The 17,534-nt window shown below is 40.1% G+C and overlaps 1 protein-coding gene across 5 annotated transcripts in view; it reads right to left on the reverse strand.

Annotated features, from left to right (window-relative positions):
* Positions 1–14,784, reverse strand: part of tor1 (torsin family 1) — a 29,870-nt gene extending 15,086 nt beyond the window's left edge. Inside the window, exons 1-5 of one of the 5 annotated variants that reach the window (XM_035772492.2) lie at positions 13,726–14,667; positions 8,610–8,875; positions 6,636–6,811; positions 5,799–5,926; positions 2,881–4,408 (exon numbers count right to left, since the gene is read on the reverse strand). In XM_035772492.2, the coding sequence (XP_035628385.1) occupies positions 4,164–4,408; positions 5,799–5,926; positions 6,636–6,811; positions 8,610–8,875; positions 13,726–13,915 (1,005 nt within the window). In that variant the 5' untranslated portion in view covers positions 13,916–14,667 and the 3' untranslated portion in view covers positions 2,881–4,163. Of the gene's footprint in view, positions 1–2,880; positions 4,409–5,798; positions 5,927–6,635; positions 6,812–8,609; positions 8,876–12,815; positions 13,110–13,725 lie in introns of those variants that run through there. The other 4 variants (XM_035772494.2, XM_052521311.1, XM_052521312.1 and 1 more) reach the window with 4 other exon arrangements.
* Positions 14,785–17,534: the final 2,750 nt, after the last annotated feature.

Below are 17,534 nucleotides of genomic sequence, written 5' to 3' on the forward strand. Positions count from 1 at the left end.
AGGATGGGTCCCGGAACATATTCCAGTATGTGCTAGCAAAACAGTCCTGTAGGTTAGCTCCCACCTCATCTGACCACTTCTTTATTGTGACCGTACATACAGTGCATTCGGAAAGTATTCAGACCCCTTGATCTTTTCCACATTTTGTTAAGATTAGTCTTAATATAAAATGTATTGAATTCTTTTTTTCTCATCAATCTACACACAATACACCATAATGACAAAGCAAAAAAAAGTTGTGTTCTTGACATTTTTGCAAATATTAAATTAAAAACTGAAATATGTAATTTACATAAGTACTCAGACCCTTTACTCAGTACTTTGTTGAAGCACCTTTGGCGGCAATTGCAGCCTCGAGTCTACTTGGGTATGACGCTACAAGCTTGGCACACCTGTACTTGGGGAGTTTCTCCCATTCTTCTCTGCAGATCCTCTCAAGCTCTGTCAGGTTGGATGGGGAGCATCGCAGCACAGCTATTTTCAGGTCTCTCCAGAGATGTTCGATCAGATTCAAGTCTGGGTTCTGGCTGGGCCACTCAATGACATACAGAGACTTGTCCCGAAGCCACTCCTGTGTTGTCTTGGCTGTGTGCTTAGGGTCGTTGTCCTGTTGAAAGGTGAACCTTCGCCACAGTCCGAGGTCCTGAGTGTTCTGAAGCAGGTTTTCATCCAAGATCTCTCTGTAATTTGCTCCGTTCATCTTTCCCTCAATCCTGACTAGTCTCCTAGTCCCTGCTGCTGAAAAACATTCCCACAGCATGATGCTGCCACCACAATGCTTAACCGTATTGGTGCCAGGTTTCTTCCAGACGTGACGCTTGGTATTCAGGTCCAAGAAAATTCTATCTTGGTTTCATCAGATCAGAGAAAATTGTTTCTCATGGTCTGAGTCCTTTAGGTGCCTTTTGTTAAATTCCAAACAGGCTTTCTTGTGCCTTTTACTGAGGAGTGGCTTCAGTCTGGCCACTCTACCATGAATGCCTGATTGGTGGAGTGCTGCAGAGATGGTTGTCATTCTGGAAGGTTCTCCCATCTCCTCAGATGAACTCAGGAGCTCATTGGGTTCTTGGTCACTTCCCTGACCAAGGCCCTTCTCCCCCAATTGCTGTTTTACCAGACTGCCAGCTCTAGGAAGAGTCTTGGTGGTTCCAAATGTCTTCCATTTAAGAATGATGGCCACTGTTCTTGGGGACCTTTAATGCTGCAGACATTTTCTGGTACCCTTCTGCATATCTGTGCCCGACACAATCCTGTCTTGGAGCTCTACGGACAATTCCTTCGACCTCATGGCTTGGTTTTTGCTCTGACATGCATTGTCAACTGTGGGACCTTATACAGACAGATGTGTGCCTTTCCAAATCATGTCCAGTCAATTGAATTTACATCAGGTGGACTCCAATCAAGTTACAGAAACATCAAGGATGAGCAATGGAAACAGAATGCACCCGAGTTCAATTGCGTGTCTCACAGCAAAGGGTCTGAATACTTAGGTAAATAAGGTATCTGTTTTTTAATATTAATAGATTTGTTCAAATTTCTAAAAACCTGTTTGCGATTTGTCATTGTGGGGTATTGTGTAGATTGATGAGTACAATCTTTAATTTAATCAATTTTAGAATAAGGCTGTAATGTAACAAAATGTTGAAAAAGTCAAGGGGTCTGATAACTTTCCGAATGCACTGTACATATCCCAACTATAAATCATGCATTACAGGCAACATCCATCTAGCCTTTAGCTCAGAGCGGCTTCTTTCAAGAAATGGGTGTTGCAGAAGTAATATGTAGACAACTGGGCTGTGGCTTTCCTGCTTCAATGCTAAACCACTCTGTTCCAGAAGAGATACTGATGATACCTTTTAAATGTGATGGCTCAATGTATTTTCTCAATAGAAAGGATAGTTTATTTGAATTGATTTTGGTTCAATACCATCCTATGTTGAGGTGATCTGCTCAGATCTCCTCCAGCCTAATATCTCTGACTGCCCCAATGGGAGGGGTCTCTAGGCGACAGAGGTGTTATGGGGCGACAGCTTCACCTGCTCCACTCGACCACAGTACCCAGGAGGCTCCTTCCTTCTCACTTTCACTGGCTCCACAAGACCCTAGACTCAGCCAGATGTCAATCACTCTGCTGCCTTCCTCTTCCTTGCTACAGATTACTTCCACCAAAGGAACTACACCTGTGTTCACAAAAATGTATTTTTGTCATAACTTCTGAGTTCCACTCCCTCATTGTCACAGGTAAACTGAACATGGAACTAACCTTTTGACTTTGTCAATATTGACAGATTTCCACAGATGCTTAGATTTGGGGCTGTTTTCTTCATGTCTAAGAGTAGGAGACTGCTAATCTAAGATTAGATCCCCACTGTCCATGTAATCTTATTCAACATGGTCAAAAAAGCTAAACTGATCCTAGATCATATTTGCTGATAATCAATCCCCCCATGTTGTGTTTCTATTGCACCAACCTTGACAGCTTTCACCATCAGACTGGTCGTCGTGCTACTGCTGTTTGTGATGACCAACGCCATGAAGGCCCTCAATCTGTTCAATACCACCAGGAGGCAGAAGAGAGAAGGGGTAAAGAGTGTGGAGCTGACCTCCCTGCAGGCCAGGATACAGGGAGGTGAGAAGAGATGAAAGATATTTCACTTATGGACAAGATCAGATAAGCCTACAACCTGTCTATTGACTAAAATCCCAGCTAAGTTATGGTCTCGCATGAATATAATACCCAAAAAGACTTAAATGAGCAAGCTAGAATGCTTTGAGTGTCAAATGTACAAATATGCCTCCTTTGATGTCCTGACTTAAACGTAGTAGTTCTTACATTACCTTCAAAACGGTTTGATACTTCATTTACTCAAACAAAACCGATTTTTCCCATGTAAAAACATTTTAATGAAGAATTGTGAACATTCTTTCCTGTAATTCTTTTGTGCATTGTTTAGACAGGGAACAGTATGCCAACTAAGGTATGGTATACAGTTATACATAAAAGCTACAATTGTTTCATTGTGGTCAAGTTAAAACAAATTACAATTGGATTTACTTCATTGGAGACATTTAATCAAGATGGAATGTTGGACTACTCAATTAAATGATTTAGGACAAATCTGGATCAACCTTGAAAAATGTGTCATAAAATTGGTGAACTGAACAAAATACTTGTATACCCACAAAGATAAACTTACAGCAGATTTTGAAATGTACACAATGCTTCTGGTGAATGAGTAGGCAAAAGTTCTGCAAGTTAAGGCAAATTGTTCTATGTTTAGGTATTGGTAAACTGGGTACTAACAACAGAAATAAAATAAACAATGGGTATCCAGTGAACCACAAATACACAATATTTCAGTTGCTACATTTTCAATGACAATTAAAGGGGCAAGCGGAAATAGTTACAGCCGTCCAATTCTTATTTAGAGTAACAATATGTACCCATTGTTTCTTGAAGAATATAATCATCACGTTGATCTCAGACTGCGAGTCCTTGAATCCATCTGTCGTTTGGAGAGTGGTGACATTTGTCCGGCCCCAGCACCCCTCAGATTGAAAACAAACCACGTGTCAGGGATGCCATTTGGCTGAAAAAATTGATTTAGAGATTGTAACTTTAAACCACATTTGTTTCTAATACACAACTCATTTTCACTTGCCATAGTTCATGTGCAGCAGAATTCCATGAAAAAGGAAATCATTATTTGGAGATATTCATTCACAGAATATGTCAGGATCAAGCACCTTGATTGGTTAAAAATTGCGTTTCCCCTCAGTGTTTTTTCTCTCTCCTTTTAAAATTTGCCCTCCTCTCTCTCAGTAGTCCATCTTCAGGAAGAAATGACATTAGAAAGAGACCAATTATGTCCTCCACATGGTTGTGTTGAAGTTGGGAGACCTGATGGGCAGGTCATCATCCTCTGAGTTCAGTCACTGACTTCCTCACTCCGACTGGCGGAGATGTTCTCATTAAGAAAGTGCACACAGTAGAGTAGATGGTAGACAGACGAAGTAGCTGTTCCCTCTGAGATCGTCTACATTGCGGTCAACAACTGCAGACAAACTGATCAGACCTACAAACCATCCTAATTACTACTCATTATGTTTAGATCAGTCAGTCCGCAGCCGCCGGCAGCAACGTAGTCGATCTCAAACACGCACTACGTGTAGTAATCTAGCTTGCCACCGATGGTCTTGCAGCCCTTGCCAGAGAAGATCTTCTCACTCTTGGGGAAATAGACCAAGTCTCTGGCCATCTGGTCAACCACGTCCTGGTCAGGCTTCAGGCCCTTGGCGGACATCTCTGCCATGCCACACAGCAGCACGTGTCTGTACTCCAGAGGCAGGAAGGGGACAAAGAAGTCAACTAGGTTCTTGTCTATCAGACTGGTGTGCCACAACCCACCTACACAGGGAAAGGGAGGAAGGGGGGGACACAGTCATAAGATGGGAAAGAAGAAGCTACCACCAATTGCTTACCCAATCCTCTCAGATGTACAAAAGTGCCTAGGGGGCAAGGAAAGTCAAAATGGGCAGGGGCAAGAAAGGCAGATGGACAGAATAGACATCACAGGTAATCTTTGTATTGAAGGTATGAAAAGTCTCCAATAACATCCCGTCTTCAAACCCCAGCTGTAGTAACAAAAGTAGAACATCCTGACCTCAGACATGTGATCTGTTTCAGGAAACTAGGCGTATGTCGCGGGTCACTACTTCACATGAGAGCCATTTGAAAGTAATATATATATATTATTATTTTTTGGGCAGAAATGCCTTCTGGAACATGTGAACTTTCATGTGCCTTAATAAAAATGTTATGCCATCTGTAAATATGAATACAATTGTTAAATTACGAGTCTAGTTGGTTTGGCCACAGAAAAAGCAGCAACCTTCCCACTAGCCACGATTGTGTTGCTCTCCACTCTGGAGGACAGAGTTTTGAAATCAGTGGAATTAAATTATGATAGCTAAGGAGATGCAGAAAACCCCGGTCTCCGGATTACATCTTCGAACTAAGGGCAACCATGGCATCCGTGACAGGGAGAAGTGTCCAACCATGATGTATAAAGGTAAGATAGTCCAGCTAGCTACATTTTCAGACATTGCACGTTTCTAATTTTGACAAAGTCGTTTTCATTTCAAGTTAAAGTGTACTGTTAGCTAGTTGGCTGGCTCGCTAGCTGGCTGGCTCACTAGCTAACATGTATGATCTTATTATTTTGTATTTCAGAGCCATTTGCTTGGTTAGTTATTGCCCAATGTTAGCTAGCTAACATTGAACCTGGTTGGTTAGCTGCCTGCAGATTCATTCAGGGTAGTAACGTCATGAGTTGGGATTATAGTTAATTGTTTAGCTAGCTAGCTACATGTCCAAACAAAATACTCCAATATGCAAGTGCCCATTTTAATAAAAATGTCCCTGCCACAACTGTTAGCCAGTTAGCTTGGATGTTTGACCGCTGTTAGGACAGAATGCTCAGATCAAACCTTAAAGAGATTGGTGAGGCTAAAGCTAAAGCTTAAGAGGGTGTGAACAATGGGAATGGTTGTAGACAAAGAACTCTCCAGTATGTACCAAAACATTCCAAGGCCATTTTCTCAAAAGTGAGGTTACAAGTTTATCAAATTTCAAAGCAGAGCTACTTTCCCATTATTCCTCAAATGCAGTGTATGATATACAATTTTGTAGCTCTGTGTCTCTGCTTTCAATGTAAAAAAAAACACTATGAATAGAGTTACCAAAGTGCATAAGTTAGGCTTCAGCCCTAAAGAAGGACAGCAAAGAGGTGGCTTACTCTTCTTGTTGTTGAACACGGACAGGGAGAGAGCTGGTTCTAAGTCTTGCAATTGTATCTCCTCTCGGTCTCGACCTTCTTTCCAGAAGTCCAGGGCCACCTGCGTGATGTGCTCTCCTCCAGCGTTGCTAAGGAGATGAGCAAAACAAACTAGTAGATATTAAAGTTACCATTTCCTGGTTGCTAAAACTAATAGTTTGCCTAATTTCAGTTGGTCTACACTATACTAGCTTATATCGTCACAATCATTGTACCATCTAAACCACTGTGAAATATATTTTCTACAACTAATAATATTGTAGTTTCAGCTGTTCGAAGCTGGTGTACAAAACTGAAAGTAAGAAACAAAAACAAAACTTGTGAATTGGAAGCATAGAAAGTAATCACATAACAGATCTACCGCTTCTTAGACATGCTTTCAAGTAGAATTATAGGTCTATAACTCACATTTCTATGTGAATTTGGTCAGTTCACCCATAAAAGTTGCATATTGCCACTTTAAGCTGGCTCCAATGATCTTTTTCTTCCTCACTGGTCTGGACAAGGGGAAGTTTATAAATGCATTACGTTCATGTGTGGTGATTTTATTTGCTAAATAGAAAAAGCTGAAGTAACTGAACTTTAGTTTTGGGAGCCGTATCTGATTCACAGCTGACGCTTAGGTAAGTAAAAACATGGTTGCTACAACGAGTCGTTAAGTTGTGGGAAAGATAGGATCATGGATGTCTAATATATTTGGACTGTAAATCCAGTTTAAAAAAATACAAAAGTATCCAAAAACACCACATGAATTCTTTAAAAAAAAAAAATCACACACTGCTATTCTGTCTGCCCTACCTGAGGAAGATGAAGATGGCTTGCCGGTAGGAGACCCCGTCCAGATTTTCGTAGTAATCCAAGTAGGGCTTTATACAGTCGATCAGGCCAGGGTGCATCTTGTCCATCTCGTCAAAGATAAACATGGAACGTGGGCAGTTGGTGACGTTGCCTTTGACCCACTGCTGCAGCTGAGACTGAGGGATGGTCACAGCAGTAAAAACACAGACTTATCTACAGCAGTGAAGATATATTTTGCGGATATGCTGTAAGATATATATATTTTTAAACGCAGATATGCAGTACCAGTCAAAAGTTTGTTCACACCTACTCATTCAAGGCTCTTCTTTATTTTTACTATTTCCTACATTGTAGAATAGTGAAGATATCAAAACTATGAATGAACACACATGGAATCATGCAGTAACCAAAAAGTGTCTAAATATCTGTATATATTTGAGATTCTTCAAAGTAGCCTTGATGACAGCTTTGCACACTCTTGGAATTCTCACCACCAGCCTTTTTAAATTTATTTTTATTTTACCTTTATTTAACTAGGCAAGTCAGTTAAGAACAAATTCTTATTTTCAATGACGGCCTAGGAACAGTGGGTTAACTGCCTTGTTCAGGGGCAGAACAACAGATTTGTACCTTGTCAGCTCGGGGATTTGAACTTGCAACCTTTCGGTTACTAGCTCTAACCACTAGGCTACCCTGCCACCCCAGCAGTCACCTGGAATGCATTTCAATTAACAGGTGTGCCTTGTTACAAGTAAATGTCTTTCCTTCTTAATATGTTTGACCCAATCAGTTGTGTTGTGACTTGGTAGGGGTGGCATACAGAAGATGGTACCAAATTGGGCTAAGTCCATATTATTTGAAAGTTTCTTCAAGTGCGGTTGCAAAACCCATCAAGCGCTATGATGAAACTGGCTCTCATTAAGACCGCCACAGGACAGGAAAACCCATAGTTACCTCTGCTGCAGAGGATATAATTTCATTATAGTTAACAGCCTCAGAAATTGCAGCCCAAATAAATGTTCAGAGGAGACTTCGTGAATCAGGCCTTCATGGTCGATTTGCTGCAAAGAAACCACTACTAAAGAACACCAATAATAAGAAGAGACTTGCTTGGTCCAAGAAACACGAGCAATAGACATTAGGCCGGTGGAAATCTGTCCTTTGCTCTGCTGAGTCCAACCGCCGTGTCTTTGTGAGACACAGTAGGTGAACAGATGATCTCCGCATGTGCGTATCCCACCGTGAAGCATGGAGGTGGTGGTGCTTTTCTGGTGACACTGTCAGTGAGGGCTATTTGACCAAGGAGAGTGATGAAATTATGCATTAGATGACCCGGCCTCCACAATAATCCGACCTCAACCCAAATGAGATAGTTTGGGATGAGTTGGACCGCAGAGTGAAGAAAAAACAGCTAACAAGTGCTCAGGATGTGTGGGAACTCCTTCAAGACTATTGGAAAATCATTTCAGGTGAAGCTGGTTGAGAGAATGCCAAGTGTGGAAAGCTGTCAAATGCAAATGGTGGCTACTTTGAAGAACCTAAAATATATTTGGATTTTCTTAACACTTTCTTGGTTACTACATGATTCCATATGTTATTTCATAGTTATGTCTTCACTATTATTTTACAATATAGAAAATAGTAAAACAATTAAGTAAACCCTTGAATGAGTAGGTAGCCAAACTTTTGAATAATGTACATCCTGTATCATATAGAACCCTCCTTCATTCTTCCCATCTAACCAGGGACCGATTTAGACCTGGGACACCAGGTGGGTGCAATTCATTATCAGGTAGAACAGAAAACCAGTAGTATTCCAGACCTCGTAGGGTAAGATTTGAATACCACTGATATAGAATATGCATAAGAGTGTTTTCATTTTTTTTTTTTTTTTACAGCCTAATTCTCCATAGAGAATTTCCCTGCCACGGTTACTGGGGATTACATTACAATATAACAAAATACTTGCTTTACCTTGTAGTCCTCAATCTGACTCAGATGAGGGAAGTGAGCTGTAGAAACAAACTGATGGATGAAACTGCTGGCCATGCCCTCCTTGTAGAGGTTTTCAGCTATCAACTGGCTGACAAAGTTCTTCCCTGTGCCAGTCCAGCCATGTAGAGAGAGCACCAGGGGCTTTTTAGGATTTTTATTGTTCATGAATCCCGTTACAGCTTTCTGGATGACTCTGGAGGCAACATGTTGACCAAACAGCTTCCGATCTAGGGCCACTTCCAAACCTGATGACAGGAAAGGAGATGATTATTAAGTGTCAATGAATGGGATATGCTACGAATACACCACCATTATTTCTATACTAATCATAGGTGGTTATCTTAACGTGATTAGTTACGCATGTAGGACACAACTGCTAAGTAGGCTAGTGGTGCTTGTCCACTCGTACCCACCCACCCGCAATTGCAAATTACCCTTCCACCACCACCCGACTATATGTGATAAATTGAAAATCTGAGGCCCGCACTTGACCCTAACCTGCTAATATAGAAAATAGGCTAGTCAGATGGTGGAACGGTTTTTGTCAGGGGTTGAAGGATATTTTTTAGCCTGATTTAGATGTTAGCTGTTTCTGCTTATGATTCCCAACATTTTGGTAGGTGATTTGTTAGTCAACTTCTGGGCCTATAATTAGATACTACTTGCAGCTTCTTCTCTTCTGCCATTATATGTTGCCCTGAAAGACTAAACAAACCCTTGCTCACCAGTGAGGTCATAAATCGACAGAATTAATGCATTCATTTATTTGACAGCAGTAAAGTTCTCGGTCATCTCTGCTTCTTTCTTGGAGCAAATATGTTTAGGGATCGGGAAGAAAATGCAATAACAAAAAAATTAAACGTGTAAGACTATGTTTAAATTTCAGTTTGACCGGTTATAAGGAAATAGAAAGCTGTGAAAATGACCCAATATGTTTCTGATAAGATTTCAGTTTGGCTTGGATGCATCTTTTATGTGGATGAAATACGTTTAGCTTTCTGATGCTGATAAATATAGATACCGTCTGTGAAGGTGTTAACTGCGCATTCTCTCAAGATGCTGAATGAAAGAAATCATATTTTTCCACTCCTGTTCCCGAGTCAAAATTGTGCCTACATTTGGTGTATCATTTTACTGCAACACATGCTTAAATTCTGCAGGAGTTACTTTTAAGGCTGTGAGAGGTTACACATTTAAGTGTCCAGATTTTAGTTTCCATTCTACCCATCTGAACAGTAGCCTAGACTACAGTTCCCTTGACGTGCATACGCCTATTTGAATGTGTATAGTGCCTCACAATCATAACACATAAAATAGCAATCTATCATCCTCTTTTACCAATTCAAATCTTTAGCAAACACTACTTTTCAGACCCTCCCTTATTATTTAACAACTTTTCTCTTATTGAATTAAACTCAGACAATTGTACAGTTACATACATACAATAATGTGATTATTGTGGATAGTTAGATTAATATAATAGTTTGATTGAAAAGTTTACATGATTTGCAAGAAGGATTTCCCTAATAATCCTGTTTACATGGACATCTGAAATCGGGGTACATGATAAATACAGGAAAATCAGAAATCAATTTTGTCAATTAATTAATCGTCTTTTGTTTGTAACGGGCCCGTCTGTTTGTAACGCGCCCATTTGTTTGTAACGTGCCCATTTGGGGATATCTGATAGTATCTCTGATTGTCTTAACTCAGCCCCACTAATGAGCTGTGGAGCTTCTCAAAGTAATTTTTCTTCACCTTAAAACAGCAAGTAAACAAAGAAGTTTGAATATCAATTGTGAATGACAATAGGCCCTCAAAGAATTTTTACAATATTTCCAGCTCTCTCCCTTTCGATAACCAAAACAAAAAATGTAATGCTCTGATCCGGTGGAAACGGTATAAAACACCTGCTTACTTCTTATCCCTTGCACAAGAAGCCTACAGCTGTGTCTGTCCCGAGATCACTGGCACTGGAAACTGAGGGCCCAGAATATTTTATACAATGTCTCAAATAGCTAGCAGGAGTTTGAGCGACCCAGTTGATACAATGTCTCAAGATCGTTGCAGACAGGCCTAGCCAATGACAGGCCTAGCCAATGTAATTTATATGATATGTATTTTTATTTTCTACCTGCAAGGCTGAAATGTTGTTGGCTTTATGTAGGTTATTATTACATAGTTGGCAAATGGCATTAAAAGTAACTTTTAGATTTGTATAATTTTTATTAGATCGAATGTAGATTAACCACAGACAATGATTCAGACAAAGACTATTATACATGCAACTGTCCCACGAAAATGTGCATATGGAAATCACAACTGGCACTCAAATTGGTAGAAATGGTAAGAAATTGGCACATTGATCTCCGGCTCCCTTTGAGTCATTTGTGTGTGTTTTTTTTTTAATCAAATAGCGTGCTTAAAGCATCTGACTAGTTCAGAAAATATAGTTGATCATGGAAAAAGTTGTAGAAATGTCGATTAATCGATTGGTCGGGGGGAAAAAAAGACAACTCTTGGTCAGGGACAGCCATAGTAGAATTACCTTTAGATGCCCCCCAAAAAATGAGGGAGGACCCCCTGCCAGGTTATGCCCCCCTCACTTCTGCGCCCCTGATGTGAACTGCATCAAAGCTGGGACCGAGAGACTGAAAAACAGCTTCTATCTCAAGGCCATCAGACTGTTAAACTGCCACCACTAACATTGAGTGGCTGCTGCCAACACACTGTCATTGACACTGACCCAACTCCAGCCACTTTAATAATGGGAATTGATGGGAAATGATGTAAATACATCACTAGCCACTTTAAACAATGCTACCTTAAATAATGTTACTTACCCTACATTATTCATCTCATATGCATACTGTACTCTATATCATCGACTGCATCCTTATGTAATACATGTATCACTAGCCACTTTAACTATGCCACTTTGTTTACTTTGTCTACATACTCATCTCATATGTATATACTGTACTCGATACCATCTACTGTATGCTGCCCTGTCACTCATTCATATATCCTTATGTACATATTCTTTATCCCCTTACACTGTGTATAAGAGAGTAGTTTTGGAATTGTTAGTTAAATTACTTGTTGGTTATATAATATATAATATATGCCATATTAGCAGACGCTTTTATCCAAAGCGACTTACAGTCATGTGTGCATACATTCTACGTATGGGTGGTCCCGGGGATTGAACCCACTACTCTGGCGTTACAAGCGCCATGCTCTACCAACTGAGCTACAGAAGGACCTATCACTGCATTGTCGGAACTAGAAGCACAAGCATTTCGCTACACTCGCATTAACATCTGCTAACCATGTGTATGTGACAAATAAAATTTGATTTGACTTCTAAGAGGCATTTAGATAACTGGCCAGGCTGTTACACAAGCCTGCCGCGGTCCCATAGGGCGGCGCACAATTGGCCCAGCGTTGTCCGGGATTGGCCGGTGTAGGCCGTCATTTTAAATAAGAATTAGTTCTTAACTGACTTGCCTAGTTAAATAAAGGAAAACATATATATACAATTACTCACTTCACTCGTGCCAAACTGGTAGGCTTGTGCTAACGATGCGGATACATGCGCAGATCAAACACATTTGGAACGCCAATTAAGGCGTTTAGATGTCCTTATAATTCTAAAGATTCCTCAGAAAATTATGTGTTTATTTCGATTTTACGACTATTAAGATAAGCAGAGTATGGTGTTTACATGACTATTGCATCACCGGATTACTGCCTAGCCTACTAGAACTATCCTACTAGTTCTTATTGGCTACGTCGATCCCTTTTTTGCCCGTTCCCATTTGGCGATTAGGATGTAGGCAATTTGGCGCGGGTACAATTAGGCCTTAACGCTTAGGTTTATGCACCAACGCCAAATAGGCTCAAATAAATTACAAACTTCTATGTAGCCTGTAAATATAAACAGTACAATACTTCTACATTCATGGATTTAAGGTATCGTTTTCTCAAGCCACCCGCACTTCATCCACCCAATATTTAACGACCCTTAAGTCAACCCTCGTTTTCTAAAGTAGGCCAACCGTATACTGGTGGAGATCGATAAGCAATTGAAATATTAAAACGCAAAATGACTGGCTGTGTCTACATGATCAACTGGCCTAAGCGTTAACACACCAAACATTTAATATTTAGCTGTACACATACCTGTTGAATTAAAAGCAATCCATTTTGAATCGCAACTTTCATATACATAATTGTAAATTTTCCGCCCCATTGCTGCAACTCCCAAACCGACCACAAATGTGGTTGAGATTGGTTCGAACGCATTGACAAAAGCACTCGATATCAATACATAATATACGAAATAGGCTTTGTATGTTGCTTTCATTTTAACTTCAAATAAACGTTTAGCTACCAAGTTTATAATTTAGGAACGAAAAGACGTTGAGTCCAAGTCAACCATTTCCTCATACGTAATCATTATGCGACACCAACACATCAGAAACAAAATGGTCGTCACCAGGAATACTAGTCGCAACTATGAACCTCGGATATTTCCGATTTACTAACTGCTATTCGTTTTCACGAGCAGTGTTCAACGAAACAACAAATCGGGCATTACCGAGTTTCCTAGTTCCGACGAGCAAATGAACGCAGCATAATAAATGACTAAACTCCGCATATTTATACAATTTATGTTCTTACAATCGGATATTAAACAACCCTAACTTAAAATAAAGAAAAGCTACGTTTTATGTTCATTAATTTTTACAATATAGCCCATTTTGACTTTGCTGGGTGTCACTCGTTACCACAGCCACAAAAGGGATCGCATTCAACATCGGCTACTTTCGGCCATGGTTTGCCACATGGATGTCATTCAGCATTTCAGAATTTTTAAGTTAAAACTGCTAATTATATTCAGAAAGCCAACAATTTTAAGGGACAGAGGTGTTCTGAGTGAGCCAAAGAAATGCAAGTAGCCAAGTTAAGACAAGAATAACTTTACTTACTACAAATTAGGGTATGTTCAAAAAACCTAGTTGCAACGCCATTAATTGGAAAGGCCCCCCAAAATAAGTGTTAGCACGCCGGTACTAAATGTTAAACGTACCTGTTCTGTTGAAGGAGATCCACTCTGGTCTACAACATTCGTGAAAATAGTAAAACACGTTCTGGTAGGTTGCGAGGAAGCCGGTGAGAGCCGCAGCCATACCAACCGCTATGCTGGTACTGATAGGCTCAATCGCCGCCGTCGCAGTGATGTTCGACAACAGAAACCCCAACAGAAAAAACGGTCGCATCTTTGACAGTGTTTACTAGCTAGCTAGCGGTGTATATTTACCTAAACAAACTTGATTACAGACTGTTAAATAACATGAGATACAAAATGGTATTATAGAGTATAGCCTGCGCGAGCCCCAACTGAGTTGAGCTTCTTCCTCTTCTAATACAGAATGTCGGTCCGCAACCCAACATTAAAGGTGCATGCTGCCACCTACTGTGCTTTAGTGTGTGGTCAATCACGGGTTACAACATTTCTAAATCCCCCTTTCTAACTCAGCATATAAATGACAGCCCTTGGGCTCAGAGTTCCATCTCTTCTGCCACACATCTGTCAAAATGGCTCTGATTTTACATTTGGCCTCACCTCTACCCAGTGGAAAATTAATAAAAAATATATCTTGTTTCAAAGCTCTACTGGCTAATTGGTCTTCAATTTGATTCCCTTCCAAACCCGAATGTGCTGGGACCCAGCAGAATCTCACTAATACACCCATTCTCTCAATTATCCATAATAATATTAATATCTCCAACTCCTATTAAATTTACCTGATGATAAACTATTCAACACAGACAGAATATAAGCATACTATGTTCTCCACCCACTGGAGGGCAACTATTATTGGCTACAGTTCAAATGAGTACACTGAAAGTTAATCTGTTAGTCTTCTACGTATCTGCACATCAAATTCAGGAATGTAAATGCCTGCCCACTATCTGGGTCCTTGGATCCATCTGTGAAAAGCAGTAAAAAAAACCAAGAACTTCTGCCAATGTAATTGTCAACCAGTTTCCCTGTATCACTGACTTCTGACCAATCCTTCCTTTTCTCTACCATGGTTAGATCAACAACAGGATCTGGGAGTAACCATGGAGGAACATCCCCTATCACCACAGAAGGGCCAACCTCCAACTCCCTCAAACCACTCATGAGCAAGCTTTCCAACCAAAACCACTACCTTGTCTACTAGTATATTCACAAAAATCATCTAAAACAGTAGCAGTGGGATGCTCAACCTCATTTAACCCAATAAGCTAATGACAATTTTGTACGCCATATATCCAAAGGTATCTCACCTGCTTCCACTAGTAAGGCACATACAGGTGTTGATTTAAATGCACCAATACATATCCTTAAAGCTATATACTGGATTCTGTCCAACTCCTGAAGTCAAATCTTCGGCGCTATTTCATAAACTATACACCTGTAATCACTTGTCGTCCTGATCAGAGCTCTATAAATATCCATCAACAATTGTTTGTCAGAACCCCGATAACCAGAGACCGAGCGCATAAGATTCACCACCTTCTTACACTTTGTTTATGACATGATCTTTCCATTTAAATCGCTCATTGAACAGCAGTCACTAATTGACAACTCCATAGGCATCAAATAAAATGGATCCAATTAACTCGTAAAGAGTGATTAAATAAGAAGGCCGTAACCCAGTTATATAATCTCCCACCAATACCAAGTCTTTCCATCTTATTCAGTATGCCTTCTCTCCACATAAGCCTTTTCAATGTAAAAAAAAAAGAAAAAAACAGCCACTACTTCTTTTATTTTTATTTCTACTTTGCACATTCTTCCACTGCAAATCTACCATTCCAGTGTTTTACTTGCTATATTGTATTTACTTTGCCACCATGGCCTTTTTTGTTGTTGTTGCCTTTACCTCCCTTATCTCACCTCATTTGCTCACATCGTATATAGACTTGTTTCTACTGTATTATTGACTGTATGTTTGTTTTACTCCATGTGTTACTCTGTGTTGTTGTATGTGTTGAACTGCTTTGCTTTATCTTGGCCAGGTCACAATTGTAAATGAGAACTTGTTCTCAACTTGCCTACCTGGTTAAATAAAGGTGAAATAAAAATACATTAAATTAAATAAAAATTCATTACCAGTTTTTCACCTTTACTAATGCATCCAAAGTAGATCTACCTTTACGGAATCCACTTTGACATTGACTCAATAAACCTCTATGTTCCTGGAAATATGACTATCTTTTCCATCAGTTTACACAAGTTAGAGGTCAGTGATATTGGTCTATAACTATCAGCACATGAAAGGTCCTTACCAGGCATGTTTCCAACCAGAAGGTATAACCCCTCACTCCAAACCACAGCCTTAAACCCATCACATGTATGGTAAAGACAGCATCTAAAGAAGAGTCAACAGTATCTCTTTTCTTATACACATTAACACGATCATTTAAAATCTCACACCTGTGTTGCTTATATACTTCATCCAAAGCAACCCCACTATGTACCCTAGAAAATGTGTTCCCCAACAAGTCAGCCTTTTTTAAAATCAGTTACAGACATTTTTTGACCCACAACCAAAACTGGAATTCGAGATCACTTGCTTCTTCCAGTCATCTTATTCAATATAGACCATACATCTGACAGCTCAGGACCCCTGCCAATTATAGAGCAGAACTGTCTAAATGCATTTCTCTTGACAGTCTTAATGACCCTACGTAAAGCTGTCTTCCTCTGGAAATCAACTAGATTCTCAGGAGTCATATTCCTACGCAACACTCTGTAAGTCCTATTTTTTTCTTGAATAGCCGCAGTGCACTCTTCAGTCCACCAAGGAACCACCTTCCTTTTCTCACCCACTTCACTAATTGGTACATATTGATTCGCAGCACTCAACATCAGAAGTCACAGAGGGAGCACATACATCAATCGGCCTCTCTAAAGACAATGGTCCAATAAACTTTAAGCAATGATCTCCAAACTTTTCCCAGTCTGCTTCATGAAAGCCCCATCTTCTGAATGGTACCCTATCTGGAATAGTAACATCAAAGATTATGGTACACCAAATCTGGAAATGATCGCTTCCAACAGTAGAATAATTCATTACATTCACACAAATAAGGCGGCCAAAGGAGGTGTTGGCTTTGGGAATGACCAGTGAGATACAGTGGGGCAAAAAGTATTTAGTCAGCCACCAATTGTGCAAGTTCTCCCACTTAAAAATATGAGAGGCCTGTAATTTTCATCATAGGTACACTTCAACTATGACAGACAAAATGAGAAAAAAAAAAATCCAGAAAATCACATTGTAGGATTTTTAATGAATTTATTTGCAAATTATGGTGGAAAATAAGTATTTGGTCAATAACAAAAGTTTCTCAATACTTTGTTATATACCCTTTGTTGGCAATGACAGAGGTCAAACATTTTCTGTAAGTCTTCACAAGGTTTTCATACACTGTTGCTGGTATTTTGGCCCATTCCTCCATGCAGATCTCCTCTAGAGCAGTGATGTTTTGGGGCTGTTGCTGGGCAACACAGACTTTCAACTCCCTCCAAAGATTTTCTATGGGGTTGAGATCTGGAGACTGGCTAGGCCACTCCAGGACATTGAAATGCTTCTTACGAAGCCACTCCTTCGTTGCCCGGGCGGTGTGTTTGGGATCATTGTCACGCTGAAAGACCCAGCCACATTTCATCTTCAATGCCCTTGCTGATGGAAGGAGGTTTTCACTCAAAATCTCACGATACATGGCCCCATTCATTCTTTCCTTTACACGGATCAGTCGTCCTGGTCCCTTTGCAGAAAAACAGCCCAAAGCATGATGTTTCCAACCCCATGCTTCACAGTAGGTATGGTGTTCTTTGGATGC

The sequence above is a fragment of the Oncorhynchus keta genome, chromosome 6 (assembly GCF_023373465.1).
Source record: "Oncorhynchus keta strain PuntledgeMale-10-30-2019 chromosome 6, Oket_V2, whole genome shotgun sequence".
Taxonomy (NCBI): Eukaryota; Metazoa; Chordata; class Actinopteri; order Salmoniformes; family Salmonidae; genus Oncorhynchus; species Oncorhynchus keta.